The sequence below is a fragment of the Herpailurus yagouaroundi genome, unplaced genomic scaffold (assembly GCF_014898765.1).
Source record: "Herpailurus yagouaroundi ecotype Mexico unplaced genomic scaffold, PumYag 139, whole genome shotgun sequence".
Classification (NCBI taxonomy): domain Eukaryota; kingdom Metazoa; phylum Chordata; class Mammalia; order Carnivora; family Felidae; genus Herpailurus; species Herpailurus yagouaroundi.
Window position 1 is genome coordinate 63,309,941 of NW_024412394.1, and position 23,932 is coordinate 63,333,872.

At 36.3% G+C, this 23,932-nt stretch overlaps 1 protein-coding gene across 7 annotated transcripts in view; it reads right to left on the bottom strand.

Moving 5' to 3' along the window:
* The window catches only part of HACE1 (HECT domain and ankyrin repeat containing E3 ubiquitin protein ligase 1), a 124,068-nt gene that overhangs the window by 70,764 nt on the left and 29,372 nt on the right, over positions 1-23,932 (bottom strand). For 6 of the 7 annotated variants that reach the window (XR_005789926.1, XM_040474271.1, XM_040474269.1 and 3 more), the window contains 4 exons: positions 15,014-15,096; positions 6,160-6,256; positions 5,030-5,131; positions 4,051-4,157 (listed from right to left, as the gene is read on the bottom strand). Coding sequence is in view for 6 of the 7 variants with exons in the window: in XM_040474271.1 (XP_040330205.1) it covers positions 4,051-4,157; positions 5,030-5,131; positions 6,160-6,256; positions 15,014-15,096 (389 nt within the window). In the remaining variant the exon portion in view is untranslated. The remainder of the gene's footprint in view (positions 1-4,050; positions 4,158-5,029; positions 5,132-6,159; positions 6,257-15,013; positions 15,097-23,932) is intronic. The other variant, XM_040474273.1, reaches the window with a different exon arrangement.

The following is a 23,932-nucleotide window of genomic DNA, read 5'->3' on the forward strand; positions in this document are numbered from 1 at the left end:
ATACAGAAAGTAAGATAATTCACTTATTTAGTCAAACACATTATGTGCAAAAGGGACTGCAAATAAATATTTATTATCTAGGAGCACCCAGGTGGCTCAGTTGGTTGAGTGTCCAACTTTGGCTCAGGTCATGATCTTGCGGTTTGTGAGTTCAAGCCCTGTGTCGGGCTCTGTGCTGACACTCTTGAGTCTGGAGCCTGCTTCAGATTCTGTGTCTCCCTCCCCCCCTCCCTCTCTCTCTTTCTCTCTCTCTCAAAAATAAATTTTAAAAAACATTAAAAAAATTTTTAAGTACATATTTATTATCTTTAGTAAATATTCCCAGAATTGGTTAGACAAAAGGCTATCCATTTTTTCAAAAGTAAGCTAATTAACATCTCAATTGTCACTAAATATATATTTGAATCAGTTTTCTTAATTAAAATTTCTATTAAAGCGGCCAAAATTATATCCCATTGTGGGTTAAGAAGCATAAAATGATTTATAAATTAATGAACAAAAGGGAGACAATTTGCAAAAGTACCATGAAACATAAACCCTCAGGAGGGAGTAATTTGTATTTGAGACCCTCTTATTCTACCTTGGCAGCTGTGAGGCAATAGAAAACATATATATTGGTCTCTACCCCTGGTTCCTGGTACAAAGCTCCTAAAACCCTCATTATTTCCTAAGTAATAAGAGCACTAGGAACATCTTTTGTTCCAATATTTGGTCTTTGACTGCTGTTCCTGATACAGAGTTCCTAAATCTCTTGTCATTTCCTGGGTGACAGCAGTTGTCTTTTGTTCTACTGAAGTGAATCTTAGTGGGCTCCTGGATGGAGGCTGGTCACCAGAAAGACTAAGCCATGATTAGAAGCTTAGAATTTCCAACCCCACCCCCACGTTATCCAGAGAGGGGAGAAGGACTGGAAATGGAGTTAATGATCAACATGCCTACAGGGTAAAGCCTCCACAAAAAGCCCAAAACTATGGGGTTCAGGGAACTTCCAGATTAGTGAACACGTCCACATACTGGGAGGGTGGCACCCTCAACTCCATGGGGACAGAAGTTCCTGTGCTCGAGATCCTCCAATACCTTTTTCTTTGTATCTCTTCATCTGGCTGATCATCTGCATCCTTTATTGTGTCTTTTAATAGACTGGCAAATCTAAATAAGTGTTTCCCAGAATACTGTGAGCTGTTCTAAAAAATAACCAAACCCAAGGGGAAGGAGGTCATGAGAACTTCTAATTTGTAGTGAAGTCAGAGAGAAGTTATGGCTAACCTGGGGATTTACTACTTGGAATTGGCATCTGAAAGTGGGAGCAGTCTCGTAAGAAAGAGTCCTTAACCTATGAGACTTGATGTGTCTCTAGATGGATAGTTTTCAAAGCTGAGAAAAGCTGTACACCAGCTGGTGTTCAAAGAATTGCCTGGTGTGGGGAATGAAGAACCCACACAACTGGCGAGAGTGGTAACAGTGTCAGGTAAAGGTAGTGAAGGAGAAACACGGGACTTCCCAAAACAGTAAACAACACAATAAATTCTAATATAATTCTAATAACCAATACTCACTACCAATCTCAAGAAAAAGATACTTATGGGTACCCAGGTGGCTCAGTAGGCTGAATGTCAGATTTTGGCTCAGGTCATGATCTTGCCACTGTTAGCGCAGAGCCTGCTTCAGACCCTCTGTCCCTCTTTCTTCCCCTCCCCACTCTCTCTCAAAAATGAATAAACATTTAGAAAAATAAAAGAAAAAGATACTTAGAGCCCCAAAATGGCCATAATTAGCAGATTTCATAGAGCATTTGAAAAGTAGCACTGTAGGTGGTGAGGCAGTGCAGTTTAGTAAAACAGTTTTAAAAGTCGTTCTGGCCATGGCCCCCTTTTTCCTACCGTACTTCTGTTCCACTCATCTCCCTGTTACTTTTTTTTTTTTTTTTTTTAATGTTTATTCATTTTTGAGAGACAGAGAGAGACAGAGCATGAGCGGGGAAGGGGCAGAGGGAGGGAGACACAGAATCTGAAGCAGGCTCCAGGCTCTGAGCTGTGAGCACAGAGCTCAACGCAGGGCTTGAACTTACGAACTGCGGCATCATGACCTGAGCCGAAGTCCGACGCTCAACCGACTGAGCCACCCAGGTGCCCCTCTCCCGGTTACTTTTAAGAGCTAGATTGGAACCCAGAATCTGCTCTCTATTAATGAGAATAGGAATCCTCACTCTTCTATGTATTAGCTTGGTCAGTTGCTAACTTCAGTTTTCTTCCACGTAAAATGGAAATTACTACCTAAATAACAAAATTATTGTGAGGTTTAAATAAAATAATGTATTTCAATGCTCCTTAGCTTAGTGTCTGGTTGTAAGTATTAAAGATGAACTTAAAATAAAACCATAAACATTTAAAAACATAGGCCTTCTCTTTACTGTGGAAAAGCAAAACATAGGACAAAAGATTTAGGAAGAAAAAACAGGACATTTTTCTAATACAGGAAAACAGGGTGTTTAAAATAATCATCATTATCTCTGGCATTTTCCATTTATATAATCATCATCACCATCTCAACTATGGGCCAAACATTATGCTTGGCACTTTACAGTATCTTATCATTGCATTTTTACAACAATTCATTAAGAGGATATTTACTACCATTTTCTAATAAGGAAACAAAATCCTGACTAGGCTGTAAATTAAATACAGGGAGAGATCTTGTCTGTTTTATTCACAATCACCTACCAGATGGCCTGGGGGGATGGTAGGCACTCAAAAGTATGTATTAGACGGATGGGTATATGAAAAAGGGAAACTCAAAACAGTCACTTGCTGAGATCACCCAGTAAATAGTGATATCTGGATTTAAACCTGAGTCTGGCAGACTCCTGAGCCATGCCTTTAGTATGTCTGAATCACAGAAAGCCCTCATCAAATAAATGGATTAATGGAAACGACTAAATAAAATGAGAACATTATATAAAGGTGAAATTCAATGAATCCCATAAAAAGAATCTTAAGTAGTCTCAAAGTTAGAAACTGAATTATAAAAAATTAGCAAATAGTATAGTGAGTAGAACTGAAGAAAGACTTAATGGCTAAAAGAAAACAAGAGGGTAACCTTGGTACCACGGAGTTTAAGGGGCCTAGCAAAGATCCTTCTACATAAATGTTATAGAGTGTGATTCTGGTCTGAGTATATGAAAACCCCAAAAGAAGACAGAAAGGGGCTAACATAATGGACTTGACAATGTAGCTGATATATAGAAATATGGAGTTGGGAGGAAGAAACTCCAGTTGCGACCACAGAGATAAGACCATGACCTGTTCTAAGAGTTGGGTGTACTGAGAGAAGTGAAATGAAAACTACCCAGGGAAAAGCATCCATATTAGAAGTGGGCCAAATTTATAAGCTAAGAAAGAATACATTAACCATTTCTAAGTGGCTGTTTGTTCCTATTTGGGGCAGCTAACCATATACAATAATGTAAAGTTGCAGGAAAAGGCATATATAGAAATGCAAGTAATATAAAGGCATTACCTCCAAGAACATAAAAATCAGCCATTAAAACCATAGCGTCTTTTGGAAAGAATAAAGAACTGAACAGAGGGGGACAGTTTAGGGCAAACACTTTGTAAGGAATCATGAAGGTATGCTGAGACCCTGAACAGTAGCCTGTACCCAGAGTTCTATAAATTAGAGATCACGATTTGATTCCCAAACTATTTTCTTGGGGGAGGAACAACAACAACAAAAGACTCCTAAATTTCCTTGATTCTTCTTCATGTATATTTTACTTAGATGACTAACCTATCATTTTATAAAATTTTAGAAACCTATCCAAATCCAAAGTAAGTCCCTATTTTTCTTCACTCTAGAGAGACTAAAATTTCCCAGTAATAGTTGATTGCTCTGGTCCGTTAAAACAAAACAATAATAAGTCAGCAAAATTTAGAACATCTTACCACTGACAAAAACATCCAACAAAATAAACTATTCCCAGAAAAGCCTGAAAGGAGACAAAGCTGACAGATTCTGCTGCCTATTGATTTGCTTATATTTTGAAACACTTACCTAAGCAGTTTATGGCCATTTGTTGTGGCAACTTCAGCAAGGCTTGTTAGAATCTTCAGGTACTGGCTCTCACTTTGCTGAGACAAATGTTCCAGAACTTGTCGTAACTAAATTTTTTACAAATAAAAAAATGTGATTACACAATAATCCATTAAACTTTATCAAGAAAGTAAGTACCTACTAGTTTAAAAAGTATCCCAAAGCCATCTAGTTTAAATCAACTCCTTTACAGTTATTTTGCCTTACAAAAGCTAATACAGAGATAAGATGACAAAAAATCTTTTCAAAATTACCCAGTAAAAAAGCAATAGAAAACATAAACAGAAATCACCAAGTTCATTTACAGAAATTTAATTCCAAACTTCTAAAATATAAGAGAAATTCAAACTCTGCAATTTTTCAACGAGTAAAACTATTACAAATAAACTCAATAAACTAGTGATTACTAATGATACTATGATATTCCTCCTTAGATTACTTTCCCCTACCTTTGGGGAATTCTAATTATTTTAAGCAAAAACCAAAGACCCAGAGGACAGAAGATTCACAGGGCTAAATATCAGCACAAAGTTTATTAGTGTATAATTCATACTTTCCTATAATGCAGACAATTTGAATTATTAAAATACTTGTAATAATAAAACTACCAAGCACATTCTAAAATGCCATATATGGGGGCGCCTGGGTGGCGCAGTCAGTTAAGCGTCCGACTTCAGCCAGGTCACGATCTCGCGGTCCGTGAGTTCGAGCCCCGCGTCAGGCTCTGGGCTGATGGCCGAGAGCCTGGAGCCTGTTTCCGATTCTGTGTCTCCCTCTCTCTCTGCCCCTCCCCCGTTCATGCTCTGTCTCTCTCTGTCCCAAAAAAAATAAATAAATGTTGAAAAAAAAAAATTTTTTTTAAATAAATAAATAAAATGCCATATATGATAAGCATGAATAAGGCTTATTCTTTTACAAGCTATTAGCACAATTACATCACCATGTTTTCTCGGAGATCTTCATTCTGTGTCATTTGAATAATTGTCTGGAAAAGCCTAGGGTGATACTGAATTAATACTTCACAAGTCTCTCCATATCCACCCTAAAAAAAAAAAAAAAAATAGATTTAAACTTACCTAGATTTTAAAAAAGTTCCTAAAGGAAAACTAGTTTCCTCTACATACCAGTCTGACACTGTATGTTTAGGTTTCCACACCAAGAATTTCCCAACTGTCTGTGGACACCAACTGAACATCATACAACTTAATTCAATCCAAACACAAACTAGCCAGAGTGAGCACGGGCTCCATGGGTTCGAAGCTCAGTCTCATAAGAGCGCCCCCTCCTTTAGAAGCCATTCACAAGTTCAGGCCACCTAAACTTCTGACTAAACCAGCTATAAGTCAGGATTTCTCACAAACACCTCCTCAGGTTTGATAATCTGCTATTTGCTGTTTGATAACAGCTCACAAAATTCAGGGAGACACCTTATTTAATATTACCCGTTTATTATAAAGGATACAACCCAGCAACAGCCAAATGGAAGAGATGCATAGGGTAAGGTATATGGGAAGGGGCACAGAGGTTCCACGTGCTCTCCGGGCATGCCACCATCCCACAACTTTGATGTGTTTGCCAACCTGGATACTCCCTGAGAACCCCACTGTTTATAGGGTTTTTATGGAAGTTCCATTACATAGGCAGGATATTGGTCATTGATGACTGAACTCAATCTCCACTCCCTCTTACCTCACAGGGAATGGGATAGGACACTGCCCATAGTCAGATGGTTGGTTCCCTTGGCAACCAGCCCCCATGCTGAAGCTTTCAGAGGCTTTTAGCCACCAGCCATCTCATTCACGTACAAAAAGACATTCTTATCACCCTGGAGATTCTAGGACCCTTAGAAGCTCTTGTGTCAGGAACTGAGATGAAGGCCAATATATATTTCTTATAATGCCATAGTTCCTATTTAAGGATCATATTCTTTTAAAAAAAAAAAAAGCTAAAATAAAATAGAATAAAATCAGAACAAAACAGAATAAAAATCTTTCATTTCAGGAAAGTGGTTTTACCAACCTCAATTTCTATTATAAAATAAAAGGCTAAGAATATACACTAACAGCATACCTGTACACATAAATCCAGAGGCGTTACTCCATTTTTATCTGACAGATATTTGGCTCCTCGTAACAGCAGAATCTGTGCTGTGTCTCTCTGACCGTGACTGTATAGAAAAAGCCATGTTAAAAAAGTAATCTTTTTAATTTAGTCTTTTTCTATGAATTATAAACAGTTCATATGAATCAACAGAGGATTAACAAGGTTTTGGGGGGTTAGAATTTTTTTTTTTTTAATTTTTTTTTTTTCAACGTTTATTTATTTTTGGGACAGAGAGAGACAGAGCATGAACGGGGGAGGGGCAGAGAGAGAGGAAGACACAGAATGGGAAACAGGCTCCAGGCTCTGAGCCATCAGCCCAGAGCCTGACGCGGGGCTCGAACTCACGGACCGCGAGATCGTGACCTGGCTGAAGTCGGACGCTTAACCGACTGCGCCACCAGGCGCCCCAGAATTTTTTTTAACTTTATTTATTTTGAGAGAGACAAAGACAGCGCAAGTGGGGGAGAGGGAGAGAATGGGTGGGGAGAGAGAGAATCCCAAGTAGTCTCCATGCTGTCAGCACAGAACCCAATGCAGGGCTCAAACCCACGAAGCCTGAGCAGAAACCAAGAGTTGCTTAACCGACTGAGCCACCCAGGAGCTCTGAAGACTAATAATTTTTTTTAAACTATTTATTTTTTAATTTACATCCAAGTTAGTTAGCATATAGTGCAACAATGATTTCAGAAGTAGATGCCTTAATGCCCTTCACCCGCTTAGCCCATTCTCCCTCCCACAACCCTTCCAGCAACCCTGTTTGTTTTCTATATTTAAGAGTCTCTTATGTTTTGTCCCCCTCCCTGTTTTTGTATTATTTTTGCTTTCCTTCCCTTATGTTCATCTGTTTTGTATCTTAAAGTACTCATATGAGTGAAATCATATGATACTTGTCTTTCTCTGACTAATTTTGCTTAGCATAATACCCTCTAGTTCCATCCACATAGTTGCAAATGGCAAGATTTCATTCTTTTTGATTGCCGAGTAATACTCCATTGTGTGTGTGTGTGTGTGTGTGTACCACATCTTCTTTATCCATTCATCCACTGAATGGATATGGGCTCTTTCCATAGTTTGGCTATACACTGAAAACTATAAAAAGCTTATGAAAGAAATTGAAGAAGATAAAAAAAAAAAAAACAGAAAAATATTCCATGCTCCTAGATAGGAAGAACAAATACTGTTAAAATGTCAATACTACCCAAAGCAATCTCCATATTCAATGCAATACCTATCAAAATAACACCAGCATTCTTCACAGAGCTAGAACAATCCTCAAGTTTGTATGGAACCAGAAAAGACCCCGAATAGCCAAAGCAATCTTGAAAAAGAAAACCAAAGCTGGAGGCATCACAATTCAGACTTCAAGCTATACTACAAGGCTGTAATCATCAAGAAAGTATGGTACTGGCATAAAAACAGACACTCAGATCAATGGGACAGAATAGAGAACCCAGAAGTGGACCTACAAACATATGGCCAACTAATCTTTGACAAAGCAGGAAAGAATATCCAATGGAATAAAGACAGTCTCTTCAGCAAATGGTGCTAGGAAAACTGGACAGCGACATGCAGAAAAATGAACCTGCACCACTTTCTTACACCATACACAAAAATAAACTCAAAATGGATGAAAGACCTAAATGTAAGACAGGAAGCCATCAAAATCCTCCAGGAGAAAGCAGGCAAAACCTCTTCGACCTTGGCCACAGCAACTTCTTACTCAATACATCTCTGGAGGCAAGGGAAACAAAAGCAAAAATGATCTATTGGGACCACATCAAAATAAAAAGCTTCTGCACAGTGAAGGAAACAATCAGCAAAACTAAAAGGCAACTGACAGAATGGGAGAAGATATTTGCAAACGACATATCTGATAAAGAGTTAGCATCCAAAATCTATCAAGAACTTATGAAACTCAACACCCAAAAAGCAAATAATCCAGTGAAGAAATGGGCAAAAGACATGAATACACACTTCTCCAAAGAAGACATCCAGATGGCCAACTGACTCATGAAAAGATGTTCAACATCACTCATCATCAGGGAAATACAAATCAAAACCACAATGAGGTACCACCTCACACCTGTCAGAATGGCTAACAACAACTCAGCCAACAACAGATGTTGGTGAGGATGAGGAGAAAGAGGATCTCTTTTGCACTGCTGGTAGGAATGCAAACTTGTGCAGCCACACTGGAAAACAGTATGGAGCCTGCTTCGAATTCCGTGTGTGTGTGTGTGTGTGTGTGTGTGTGTGTGTGTGTGTGTGTGTCTCTCTCTCTCTCTGCCCCACCCCTGCTCACACTCTTTCCCTCTCTCTCTCAAAAATAATAAATAAACATTAAAAAAAATTTTTTTAATGGAGAGGATGATCTGAATTACATCCTCAACAACCTGGAAAACTTCTCCCAATGTTAAAACATACTTTTACTATATAGGTAAGAAACTGACCTATTAAATCTTAGAATTGAACTTAGGACACATTATCTACAATAAATCATAATATTCTGGGATAAACAGCTGCTACTCAGGCTTATGCTGCTTTGTTTTCTTCCAAACAATTCCCTTTGCAACTCTAACCTTCTTCCTACCACACCCTCTAAGTTTCTAGACTTCTTACCTCCAAAAAACCTTCAATATTCAAAACAAGTCATTCTATAGCACTTTAATACTTTGTAAAAAATAAAATAAAAATAAAATAAAATTGGAAGAAGTAAGGCAAAAATACAAATATCAACATAAGAGAATGGGGGAGGGGTGTGGTGGTGGTAGGGATTAATTAGCCAAAAATACTATCTAGTTCTCAACCTTCATTTATCAACCCACTCAGTTTGGCTTTTGTTGACAGCTATTCAATTTGACCTAAAATGAACAGTGCTCTTATCCACATGCTCATTCTAATTGTTCTCTTTTCTAGTAGGAGTAAAATCAGTAACCACAAGTCTTTCAGCTAGGAGGAAGCTACTTTGGGGACAGCAACCACTAGACTCTAAGTCTCATTATTCAAAGAACTAATCTGATCCTAGATACTAGGCAATAAAAAAATAAATTTACAATCCAGGGACACTAAAGTTTAAAGCTAATTTTAAGAAATTCCCAAGGAACTCATATAGTTTGGAAGAGTATCTGATCAAAGATTTTTATTTTGTAGATGGTAAGAACTATTAACTCAACCATAGGTGAAACTAGAACTTAGATCCCTGCTCGTCTATACCAGTCCTCCTTCTACAGTACCATTATACTTATAAAGGTATGTCATTTCCCAAAGAGAAAGGACACACAGCCTCCTCAGAAAGTTTAAAAAAAAAAAAAGCCTACTCACTCTTTTTCACAGAATGACACTGCATTATTTATAAACAAATGGAATTAAACAACTAAAAATATTTAAATTTTAAATCTTAAAAATTTAATAGATTCCTAATATGAATCTAATAGTAGACATTATAGGTATACCACTCTCTTGATACTCTATTGTAATACTGATTATCTTGCTTAATGCAAGTATCAAGAGGCCAAAACTGACCTAAGAGCAGTATCTAATTTATACCAGAAAACCAAGAAACCAAGTAAATCTGCAATCTCTCCAAAGGCAAAAGTAGTTATACTATTGTACATCAAGAAAAGTCTTCATCAAGCATCATTTGTCATTGAGCTGGGAGTGCTGGTCAACACAGAAATACTATAGCTAATATCAAATACTTTACAATTAATACTGTTGTATTCTTTATAACACCTAAAAAGGAAAGCTAAGTGAAAAGAAACTAACTTGAGCTTAACTTATTTAGGGAAGACAGTGATATCTTTGCTAAAACCCTTGTTTCCGAGAAACTCAGATGTGCAAAGCTGATCTGTTCAACTTTAATGACATTTCTTCTACAGATATTTAATATCCACATATCCAGTCTTTCCAATTAAACTGTTAACTTGACAACATATTTGTTCTATAACACAGAGCATGATAGTTGGCTTATAACATGCACTCAATACATTTGTTGAATTATATTATAGTTTTTAACTTCAAGTACCATTCATTTGACAAATAAGCATTAAATAAGGTAGTTTATTATAGAAAATAACATAAAAAAGACCAGAATCATAACTGATTTAGGATCTACTAGGTGACAAGCATGATGCTCAGTTCTTTGTACAAAGTCTGACTTAATCTTGACATTGTTATAAAATAAGTATTCATTCTATTTTTCAGTTGAGAAAACCATTAAGTTGCTCAAGATCAACAATGACATAACAGAGGAGAATCTGAATCAAGATCAGTTTGATTCCAAATCCTTCATCTATATCATACTATTCCACCAAGATGAATAAACATAGAGTTTTACCTCAAAGAGTAAACAATTCAATACTCAAGAGAATAATGTATAAGGTGCAAGGGGATTTATGTTATGAGAAAAATACGATGGAGATCACACACTATGAACAGAAGAGATCACCATCTACAAATGGAACACGGTTGAATATACGTGGTTTTTAAAAAGTTTCCGGGGGTGCCTGGGTGGCTCAGTCAGTTAAGCGTCTGACTTCAGCTCAGGTCACGATCTCACGGTCCGTAAGTTCGAGCCCCGCGTCGGGCTCTGGGCTGATGGCTCAGAGCCTGGAGCCTGCTTCCGATTCTGTGTCTCCCTCTCTCTCTGCCCCTCCCCCGTTCATGCTCTGTCTCTCTCTGTCTCAAAATAAATAAACGTTAAAAAAAAAAAATTTTTTTTTAAATAAAAAGTCTCCAAATGATCAGTTATTTACCATATATAGCAAAATGGATAATTAGCATGAAGGAAAAAAGTACCATTACGACATTTTTACAAAACTGGAGTTCTTTCTAAAACCACATTAAAATCTCACCCACGATCAAGTGACGTTTCATTTCAAAAATAAATTAAAAGAAAAAAACATGAGCTAAGTAATATACAAAATCTGCATAACCCAATTAGGATATCAAGTGCCTCACCTGTAATATTATAAGACATTAAGATTAACCTAGAACAGACTGCTCAGAGTATTGCATAAAAGATTTTTCAGTTCAAATAACTGCAAAACTTGGCCCAATGAATAATTTTTCTTTGCCATTCTACTACTTTTTTTTTAATGTTTGTTTTCGAGAGCCAGAGAGAGACAGAGCACAAGTGGGGGAGGGGGAGAGGGGGAGAGAGAGAGAGAGAGAGAGAGAGAGAGTGAGAGAGAGTCAGACAGAATCCAAAGCAGGCTCCAGGCTCTGAGCTGTCAGCACAGAGCCAGCTGCAGCGCTGGATGGAACTCAGGAATTGCAAGGGCAAGACCTGAGCCCAAGTTGGACGCTTAACTGACTGAGCCATCCGGGCGCCCCTCAACCGCTTTTTTAATATTGATTGAGATCATTCTCCCTTCAAGGAAATGCCAATGCATTTTCTGGAAACCAGGAAGTTGGCAAAGATTTAATAAGAATGGTGTAGTACTTCTAAAGCACTTTGAACTGATTTTTTAAGCACTTTGAGTCTCCTAATTTAGGCTCTTTTCAAGCAATATGATCAGAAAACTTGGCTAAAGTGCATCTAGTACATATACTGCAGTATTTTTTGGAACTGCTAATAAAACAAAGAGACTACATTTTCCAATGGTCCTTTTCTTTTCTAAAAATTTACAATTTTGAGTCTTTGGGCTGTTTTATATGGCTTTGACTGTGAATTCCACTAACTGAAAGGATGCTTGGCAGTAGCTACAAATCTATGTTCAGAATCATACCTAAGTGCAAAATCCTCTCCTGGATGCCTTACATAAGCCATCTCATTTAATTCTCATTACAGTCCCACAAGCCAGATAGCAGCATTTCTATTTCACAAAGAAACAGAAGTTTCAGAGGTCAAGAAATTTCATGAAAGTTGCATAGCTTTGGGGCTGAGATTTGCAACCTGCCTCCCAAGGCTCTTTCTACTATATATCTCAATATCTTTTGAATTTAATTCAAAACAAAAAAAAATTCTTTCAGTAGTTGATTCTTAAATAAGACATATGATGATATATCTAGTAATACCTCTCAACCAATAAAAACTTAATTTAAGTTTAGCTTTTTAAAGATCTACAATTTGTCTATAGGGCCAACTTGTTCTATTCCCCCACATTCCTTTCCCTTTTCATTTAATCACAGACAATACACTGGGAATAATACGTTGAATGTATACCTATATCTAGATATCACAAATAGAATTAAAAGTCTGCCTGCAAATGAACCATGTTCCGTATCTATCATCCTGCTACAATGATAAATTTATTTTCTAGTTTCAATTTCAATCAGACTTGCTTAACTATCTCTGTTCAAAGAGATCCAGTATTTGCTAGATTAAAAGTTAATGATGGGCATATAATACTAACAGAAAGTACTTCTAAAGTATTCTTTTACCATACTTTTAAGTTCAGACTAACTATAAGAATATCGAAGCTCTGTACAACCCTAATATACCTATATTTAACTATTATACAGGGCATTATTTATATATTTTTCAAACATGTAATTACAGCAAATCATTCATTCAAAAAACACTTACTAAGCATCTAAATGCAAAACACTGTACTACTCATTGAATATAAAGCAGTGAATAAAATAAAATTCTCACTTTCATTGAGCTTCCAGTCCAGTAGGAGAGACATGCCATAAACAAAGTAAATAAATAATTACAAAATACAAAGTGGTATAAAAGAAAGGATTGTGATGCTGTGAAAGAAAATTTGGGGAGAGGCCTACTTAGACTGGTCAGGAATTGCCTTCCTAAAATGCAACAGTTAAGCTGTGACATAAAGAGTCAGCCACATAAGAAGCCTAGAGAAGAGCATTTGAGGTAAAACAAACAGCATGCAGAAAAGCTTGCTAGAAAGAGCCCCTTGCATTTGATAAACTCAAAGAGAACCAATGTGGCAAAAGCACATTGGTCAGACCATGCAGGTCTCGTAGGCAAAGGCAGAGTATGCAACAGAGGCACTGAAAAAGTTTTAATACAGGGTTTAAACACAGAATGACAAAAGTCGATTCATTTTCTTAAAAGATCATTTTGGCTGCTGAGAAAAGGACAGGTGGGAGGGAAACAATAGAGAAAGGGAGACCAGTTAAGAGACGGCTACAGGGCTCTAGATGAGAGGTAACAACATTAACTAAGGTCACTTCTGTGAGCTGGAGAGAAGTTAAGTGATTCAGAATATATTCTGAAGGTGAAATTTATAGAACTTAGTAATAAATTCCAAGGGTGAGAGAGAGACAGACAGAAATACAAAATCACCATCTAGTTTCTGGTTTAAACAACTAGAAGGATAAGGGTTCCAATAACTGAGATGAGAAAAGGTGGATGAAAGGTTTGAAAAGGAAAATCTAAGGCTCTAGTTTGGACATTCTGACATCTGAGATTCTACAAGACTTGCAAGCGATGATGTAAATCAGGCAGGTAGCCATTCAAATCTGAAGCTTCAAAGAAAGAATTGATCTAGAGATAACTCCTGAAGATAGGATATGATTTCAGGAAACCAAACAATGACATTATTCATAAATTCAGGACACTACAAAAGGAATTGGCTTCCTAGCCAAGCAACCAAATCATAAGTATAATGTAAGAAAATGGCTGGATTCAGACAAGATATAAAAGTCTAGAGATCCAAAAGTCCTTGTATTCTAATTCAAGGTTGTTCAATGATGATTTGAACCAGTGTAATCACAGTAACATTAGAGACCCCAAAGAGAAGCTAAACAAGAACAAAAGCAGGTCTTTTAGTCTAAAATAAACCTCCAATGAAATGATACACAACAGAAAGAAGGATAACAAAAGAGGAACCTTCTGGAGACCTTTATATCTGAATTTAAGAGCCTAAATAAGTAACACAATTCATATAATCCAAACCAAAGACAAGAAATACTAGCATACTGTAAACTGCTTCTAATTGTAAACTACATTTACATAACATTATGTATATATGTGGGGGGGGGGGTTATGGAGTGGAATATATGTATAACTTTTATATTGTTAGCTCCTTAAGGACTGAGGTTTATTACTGTATCACTAATGCCTATAATATATGGCACACAGTGAGTGGTTAAGTCAATGTTTTCTCATTACATGAATGAACCAACAATCAAAATGTATGCTCCAAGAAAATGAACGAAGACAGAAGTGCAAAAATAACTTAATGCATAACTTAATACCTAACAAGACAAATTCAAAGATTTTTTTAAAAGTTACAAATCCAAGGGGCATCTGGGTGGCTCAGTCAGTTAAGTGTCCAACTTCAGCTCAGGTCATGATCTCACAGTCCGTGAGTTCAAGCCCCACATCGGGCTCTGTGCTGACAGCTCAGAGCCTGGAGCCTGCTTCAGATTCTGTGTCTCCTTCTCTCTCTGCCCTTTCCCTGCTCACATTCTGCCTCTGTCTTTCTCTCTCAAAAATAAACACTAAAAACATTTAAAAATATATATTTGCAAAAGTTACAAATCCACAGAAAACAAAGACATGGCTCTGGTCCAAGACATACTTTAATAGCTTATGCCTTTGGAACTGACCTAGTACTTAATAAGGCAAACTTTGGAAATCACTGGATTTTAAACATGTCTTTTTTCATTACCTACTAAGTAATTAGTTTAAAATTTAAATAATCAAGTAAATCAAAAGCTCCCACCTATAACATATAAAAACACTGGCAATACAATAGAAAAACTTTTCCTTACACAGTTAAGGGAGTGCAGTATTTGTGGGAAAACAAGAGAGGTTTAGAAAGTGTACAGAAATGCCTGTGTTTGGAAACATAACAGATACACAATATTCTTTAATGCAAGCATCTGAAAATATAAAATATCATACCTGCAGGCGAAGTACAATGGAGTGGCTCCAGATACATTTGGCCTGTTAATATCAGCACCACTGTCTAGCAAGCACTGCACTGTCTGAGGGGGAAAAGAACAATTAAAAGTAAATACAGAGAAAGACACAATTATCACAGTTTAAATAGATGTACGGAATTCTCTTGCCCCAACGTGAAATTTTAAAGCAGAACAAGTAGGAACATGACAATTACGATGGCTGAACAGCTTCTACTTTTTGGTTAGCTCTCCTGAGACTCTCAGGCACTAAACAATATATGTGGAATTATAATGTAACATTAACTTGTGTTAACCTGGGAAGGCTCTAGAAAATCACTGACACATGGAGTTACCAAGGACTTGAAAAATGGCTACAACAACTGAGAAACTGAAATTTTATTTTACTATAATTAACAAGTTTAAATAGCCACATATGGCTAGCAAATTGGACAGCACTGCTCTAGATATTTGAAATCAAACACCAGAATTTCTTGGGGTGCCTGGGTGGCTCAGCCGATTAAGCATCTGACTCTTGATTTCGGTTCAGGTCATGATCTCACAGTTTTGTGAGTTCAAACCCACATCAGGTTCCGTGCTGGCGGTGCAGAGCCTGCTTGAGATTTTCTGTCTCCCTTGCTCTCTGCCCCTCCCTCACTCACTCTGTCTCTCTCTAAAATAAATAAATAAACTTAAAAAAAAAAAAGTACACAATTTCTTGCCTCTAAAAGCCAAAAATAAGTACCAAAGCTATACCTTTCTTGAAATCAAACATAGTTATTAAACATAAATATTAAAGTACAAAATGTTAAAAAACTACAAAGTCCTTTTGCTATTAACAGTAACCAATACTGACTCAGTTTCTTTGATAGTCTCATTCATCCATACTCTGTCTCCTAAGCTCTACTTCTGCAATCATCTGAGTCAAACTAAGAAAATCAAGTTAATATAAAATCTTAAAAATACATATCAGTAATTAGAGAGAGAATGAGGCTCGCCTGAAACCCTTAAAAAAAAAAAAAAAAGAATTTCTTCTGGTTTATTACTTTAATCCTCATTTGAGTTTCTCCTGCAAAAAGGAAGAAAACATGTAAAAATCCAAAAGTTTTTGGAATTACACTGTTTAGTATTACTTCTGGATTGAACACACATGTTCATTTTTGCTGCTCTAAAACCTAGCACAAGGTCAGCAAAATAATAAGACTATAAACCCACAAGGAAGAACAGGAAAGAACACAACAGCATACTAGATAAGTCCGTAAGTTCTGGGAAAATGACAAGCAAGTGGAGGAAAAGTAGCTGATTTAGCAGATCAAAGACAGCTGAAGTCGAAGTGCCTACAAACGTGGATTTCAACAAACCACCAAATTCTCACTATAGAACACAGAAAATACAGGAATTGGAAGTACCAAGTACCTTGGATGATGGGGATGGTTACAAAAAGTTCTAAATAGGAAGAGCAGTTGAAAGCCTATAAAAGAAAATAATTGGTGGGGTGCCTGGGTGGCTCAGTGGGTTAGGCATCCAACTCGGTTTTGGCTCAGGTTATAATTTCATAGGTTGTGAGTTGAAGCCCCACAATGGGCTCCAAGCTGACAGCACACAGCCTGCTTGGGATTCTCTCTCTCTCTCTCTCTCTCTCTCTCTCTCTCTCTCCCCGCCCCCAGCCCCTCCTCCATTCATGTTCTTTCTCTTTCTCAAAATAAATAAACTTTAAAAAATAGTAATAATAAAAAACAGTTGAACTTTACCCCAGGACCTTTCCTCCCCATGCCGTAGAGTTAGACACTATCCCTCCCTGTACTATCTCAAAGTAGGAAGGTTTATTCTCTGGGCAAAGTAAAATGGGAGGCTCTAGACTGCAGGCAGGATATACAGGTAAAGCAGAGATAAGGAGCCATGATGAAAACAATTCAGTGAAAACCTCCAACCCCCATATTCCAGTAGGCTCCCAAAAATCCAGTAGCCAGGCTTAAAACCTCAAAGGGCAGAGATTGTAAGTTTCCTCTCTAAAGACGGGCACCACTACAAATAAGGAATTACAGAGTGTCTATGAAATATCTCAGTTGTCCCCTAGGAAACATTCAGAAATGCTGAGAGACTTTTTTTTTTTTTTTTTAATGACTGGAGAAGAAAGAGTACAAATGGCAGCTCGTAGGTAGAGGTCAGGGATATGTCTAGACGTCCTAAATCTACAGACAGCCTCCATAACAAAGAAAGTTCAGGCCCCAAATAACAATAGCGGCAAAACTGAGAAACCATAGCATACCGTGAGGCCAGCCAACAAAATCCAGCCCATGTATACAATGCTTCCAGCCAATATTTTAGTGCCTCACCGCTATACACAAATGGATAGACAATATTTAAGAGACAATTAACCTGATGGCTAACTAAAAGTAGGTCTCCAGCTTGAAAAACAAAAATTAAAACAAACAGAAATAGGAAGTAAAAAACATAAAGATAATATAGGGAACCAAAGAAAAAATAAAAATCAGATAAGATATTACCCTCAAACAGAAAGGATATTATATCCATAGGATAAAACAAGATGCTGAAAAAAATATTCAGAGAATAAGAAATCAAAAATATGATGGAAGAAGCAAAAATTCAATAGAAGTTAAACAGTTTTTTTAAAGTGTATTGTTATTTATTTATTTAAGTAATCTCTACACTCACTGTGGGGCTCAAATTCACAACCCTTCCCCCGCCCCACCCTCGAGATCAAGAGTTACAGCCTCCTCTGACAGAGCCAGCCAGGCGCCCTATGAATTCAAGAGAAGTTTAGAAAGACAATGTTGAAAAACTCTACAAGGAAGAAAGTAAAACAAAAAGACAAAGAAAATGGGAAGAATGGGAAATTGGTAGATCAATCCAGGGAGACACTGTGAAAATCCAGAATAAAGACAATGAGGAACCAAAAGGAAGTAATCAAGAAATAATATCGAAAACTTTCCAGAACTGAAAGACCTGCAGTGCCAGACTGAAAAGGCACACCAAGCGTCTGACATAATAAATTAAGACTTTCAACAAGGTACATCAAAGTGAAATTGCAGAATACTAGGGATGTACAATTCCAGAGATAAACAGAAATCAGATTAGCGCTAAACTTCTCAACCGCAACACTGGAATTTAAAACATGAAATGCCTTCAAAAAAGTAAAGTAAATAACTTCCAATGTAGAATCCTATAACCAACCACACTACCACTCAAATACATGGTTTTAAATAAAAAATATGCTGAGCTATGTAAGATTTGAGGGAAAAAATTCCCTCCAATGCACCTTTTCCAAGAAGCTACTGGAGGATATCCTCCTCTAAAACGAAGGAACACATCAAAGTAGAAAATGCGAAATCTAGACTATTTGGGATTGAACATAAATAAGAGAGACTAAGAAATTCCCAAGTTAAAAAAAAAAAAATGGAAGTGATAATTAATGAATTTGTCTTTGTTGAAAACAGTACTAAGATATTTTGTAGGAGCATACAGGAAGAATTACTGATTTATAAAAAGAAAAATTAAACAAGGCCAATTATTAACTTTAATAAAAGTAGTCACCCTAGATAGAAAATGTTATTACAATTCATTACTTGACTCAGCAGTAAACAATATTTACCTAACTATATATACAACTAGTCTTATCTAGCCAAAATGTACAATATAATTTTAGAAATGGGGGAAGAAGGCATGGGAAGAGGATTTAAATGAGTTAAATCCTCACTCAACCAGGACAAGAAATGATTCAGTGTTACCTAAAAGTTGAGAAAAAGCAATAGAAGCATATTTTTGGAAACAGATACCAGAGGAAAATCTAAGAGTTGAAAATTGCTGCCTGGTGATCATGGCTTCACAAAAAATGGTGGTTCAAGGGACTATCATTTTTACTGCAAAGATTTTGATAAAAATATTTTAAGATAACAGTACTCACGGGGCACCTTGGTGGCTCAGTTGGTTAAGTGTCCGACTTAGGCTCAGGTCATGATCTCAGGGCTCATGGGTTCCAGCCCTGTATTGGGCTCTGTGCTGAATGCTCGGAGTCTGGAGCCTGCTTTGGATTCTGTGTCTCCCTCTCCCTCTCCCTCTCCCTCTGCCTTCCCCCACTCACACTCTGTCTCTTTCTGTCTCTCAAAAATAAATAAACATTAAAAAAAGAAAAAAAAAAAAAAAAAGAAGGTTGCCTGGGTGGCTCAGTCAGTTAAGCAATCGACTTTAGTTCACGTCATGATCACACAGTTCGTGAGTTTGAGCCCTGCATTGGGCTCTGTGCTAACAGCTCAGAGCCTGCAACCTGCTTTGGATTCTGTGTTTCCCTCTCTGTCCCTCCCCTGTTAGCACTCTCTCTCTCAAAAATAAATAAACATTAAAAAAATTTTTTTTAATTTAATAAAAATAAAAATTAAAACAAAGATATCAAGTACTGCTACTTTATTTACTTCTATCCCAAGAGGAATAGAAACACTGTTACATAAAACTTTATCATCAGCTATATAATTCCTTTAAACTAAGGACAAGTAGTCAAGCACAACTTTCAAATATAAGAAAAATAAGCATTTAGGTCAGTATTTTATAAGACAAAGCCTATTTAAGCCTTCTGATCATGACTTTCTCCTTTCTGAGCTTTGACCTAGAAGCTGCATCTGCATGGTCCAAAAGAATGAGATAGAGAACAACAATAATGTTCATTAACTGTTACAGCAATAAGACACAGGCCACAATTCAAAAGGCTCAAGAGAGATGAAAGCAAATTTATTGAAAATATATACTAATATGCAATTAAAACCAAGCAATCCAGATAGAAGCAGAAATTAATTATTAATAAAACATATTATACATTCATAAAAATTATACAGTTTGAAATGTTTAAAATGTAAAACATATAATATTTTAAGTAACCTTAACATGTGCCTGGAAACTGTGCTAATAAATTTAATACATCCTGTGAGGAAACAGATATTCTACTTTTAAAGTAGAAAACTGAGTCTCACAGAAGTCAAGTAATGTGTACCCCACGTACAAATAAACAGGGATGCACGGATTAAACCTAAGCCTGTATTCATAACCACTATGCTACCTACCAAAAAGTAGGAATTCTAATTTTTCTGAATTCAAACCACTAAATAGTATTATGGCTAACTGGCATACTTTCACAAACTGCATTAATTCTACCAATTCCCCACTAAATAACTACTTGAGAGTCAAACTTAAGTGCCTAGACAGCTGTTTGTGTTCAATTTTAAAATAATGCATTTTAAATCATATACTTTTTACAGTACTTCTGTGTCTATACTGTAGAACGTAAGAGCACAAAAACAATTTAGCCATTAGACTAACATATTCCTCTCTACTGTTCTCTTCAACAATGTGATGAGACAAACTGGGCAAATCATAGCAAGAAAGCATGACTTATAATATGAACTATCATATGTTCCTATCACATCCTCACTTATAGGAAATATCTGACGAAGACATGAAAAATTATTTCTGTTCTTAAGAAAAGATCAAGAAAGGGGCCGCCTGGGTGGCGCAGTCGGTTAAGCGTCCGACTTCAGCCAGGTCACGATCTCGCGGTCCGTGAGTTCGAGCCCCGCGTCAGGCTCTGGGCTGATGGCTCAGAGCCTGGAGCCTGTTTCCAATTCTGTGTCTCCCTCTCTCTCTGCCCCTCCCCCGTTCATGCTCTGTCTCTCTCTGTCCCAAAAATAAATAAACGTTGGAAAAAAAAATGTAAAAAAGAAAAGATCAAGAAAGTAAAAATAGCTCATTCTAGCATTTTCTTTTCCATTTGTAAATCTTTCTGCTTTTCTAACAAAATTATCATCAAAATATGTACCTACTAAAAGAAACATGTATTTTTAAAAAGCTTTCAACAGTTCCACTTGTACCTAGAATGTTGCCTGAAGACAAACAAGGAGAAAAAAACAGTTCCTTTAGAGTAAGGATAAATAGTACATAAAAGGATTTGAATGTCAAGAATGAAAACTGCCTCTGCCTCGTAGCACTGAAATGACTGAAAAGTCATTAATCTTTAGGATTAAAAAAACGGGTTTATATACAGACTGCTTTTTGTAAAAGCTCTGAAACAGGAGGAGAAAGGATAATTTAGAATTCAATCACCAGTTAAATGGAAGAGGAGGAGGAGCAAGAAAGTCACAGATAACCTAAATCACAGTTTTTAAAAAATATTTTCAGTCTATGTAGAACTACTTGTATGTATACAAAGGGCAAAATAACTTTGAAACTAGTAAAACTCAGGTGGAGGAAACTCTGCGTGTTTATTAAACTAAAATAAATACATGAAAGCTCTCTACTAGAGGACTTTAAATTATACAGAAGCATAAGAAAAACATAATTGAAGAAAATAATTCTAGATTTAACCACTAAAATCCCTAACAGGTCTCAAAACCAGAGATTTTCACCAGTAGAAACAAATTAAACCCGAACTTTTATAAGAATCAGCACTATGTACAACACTTAAAGGCACAAAATTTTAAAGTGACAAACATTCAGAAATGGAAAGAAAATGGCAGGAAAAAACTGGCTGAAATAGTACTGTGTTTGTCTTGTCCATTCCATCTTTAAAAAAAAAAAAATCCAATGTCTATTATGTACTAGAGACGACTCTAGATGCTGGAGTTATAGCAATGAACAAAAATCTCTGCCCTCATGAAGTTTATGTTCTAGCAGAAAAGGAAGACCAAGAGACAAAAAAAAATAAAATATGTGCTGTGCTAGACAGTAACTAGTGATATGCAGAAAAATTAACAAGATTCTCTACAAGAGATTTGGAGTCAATGTGCTTTAGCAAATTCCTCACACCTGTACCCCTATATACAAATACTTCTGTAAAAACTGCATTGTGTCTATTGTATTCTGACTATAAACCATGAAGTTCAAAAAAGACCTGTGGTTTACAATAGTCCTAAGTTCTTCTGTTTTCAAAATTTTGTGGCTTCTCATTTACTTGAAAAATATTAAGCTCAGCAGCTTACAGTATAAAATGTAGACATATAAAAGCATACCAACATAAATATCTTGAATGATAACTGGTTGTCTACATTTTCCAATTTAACATAATACATAATTTTAAGAATGACACTGAACTGAAATCATTTTATGTGCCTAACACAGATCATCAAAATATGCTTTTAAAATAATCAAAACTTCAGGGGCTCCTGGGTGGCTCGTTGGTTGTGTCTAACTGTAGCTCAGGTCATGATTTCACAGCTTGTGAGTCTGAGCCCTGTATCAGACTCTCTGCTGTCAGGGCAGAGCCCACTTTGGATCCTCTGTCTCCCTCTTACTCTGCCCCTCCCTCACTTGCTCTCAAAAATAAAAGAACATTAAAAAATAATAAAAATAATAATCAAAACTTTAAATTCCCTGTCCAACACCCCCCCCAGCAAAACAAAACAAAACAATTCTCCTATTCCTAGATAATCTACAATGGGGGGGTCCTTCCTCCTTACAGTATAAGAAAGTGCTGGGAAGGAATGTTGAAAAAAAAAAGCACTGAAAGGGGATTTTCATATGGCTTAAAGAAATTCTTGAAAAGAAACAACACATCTTCAACAGACTTCATGACCTTTCAAGTGATACAACAATATTCTAAGTGGAAAACTAATGTGCAAAGCTAATGTTTGGGTCAATCTCAACAGTCATTTAATTGAAGGCAGTGACTAACCAAGACCACCTGTGCCCAATACACTGATAAATTACAAAGCAAGAAATCCAAGGCAGCTCTACTTTATCAATGTCAACTCTCTAAACAACACTGATCAAAGTAAAAAGAAACAGATATTCAATATTAAAACTACAAGTAAAAATCTGAGTTATGGTATTATTACTACCTAAAAGACCAAACAACAACAAAAAAGCATCTTTATCTTTTATTAAAAATAATTCTGATGACATGACTTGACAGCAATGTACAAATAACTTACGCACCAAGAAAAAATGGCCAACTCACTAATCAATGACTGGTTTATATAGGTTTTCTATAGAAAACTGTCCACCTAAACCTATCAAAACTTTGAAGTCGTATGAAAACATCTAGTAAACATCTAGTAAAACTCATTATTTTCCAGTTGTGTTTGAAAATCACAGTAACAGAACTTTCTATTATTTGCTGACATTTCCCAGAAGTGATTAAAGGAGAATTCTAACATTAGAATAGATAAATTTACTCTGAACCTAAAAATATAGTCCAAAATGTTAATCTATCTACCTTTGTGCCTCAAGGCTGAACCCAACGAATGTTTTTGTAAAAGCTTTCAATTAAGTTTGCATGGCTGTCCTGTAATTCTCTAGATGAAAAGCTTGGAAGCTGACTGAAAGGTATCAACAGAGCGGACTGAAAGTAGGCAAACATTGTTCCTTAACAAGCTTACAATTTCAGTAAAACATGCAGTCAGTTCTATCAAAGATAGTCTATAATGTCAGTGTCAAACAATGTTTTTAAGTTTCAAGGGCTTAAATCTACTCTAAGCAGGGTTCAACTATCATTTTATATTGTCAAGCTTCATATTTAGCTATATAAATTTAGGAGTATAAAGTTAAAAATAAAAATTTAAGTGAAGTGAAATTAGTCCATAAACTAATCCTGCTGTATACTCTAATTTATATAAATTGAGATTAAACCATTTGACAATTTCCTAGGGCTTCTAAATCCAAGTTATTCTAGGAAACCAGTAATCAACCTTTTGTGGCAATTTAACACATTAATACATCTTAAAAAACTAATGACAAAGAGAAAAAGTATCAAAAAGTAAGTTCCATTTATGGCCAAAAAAAATTGGTGTCAATTATATCTATGTAGAATAATATTATGTTTTATTATACTTTCTAAAACTAAGATTAAAAATCAAACACACTGGTCCTAGCTTACCATACAAAAGTAAATGAATTAAGGGTTCAGAGAATGTTTTCTACC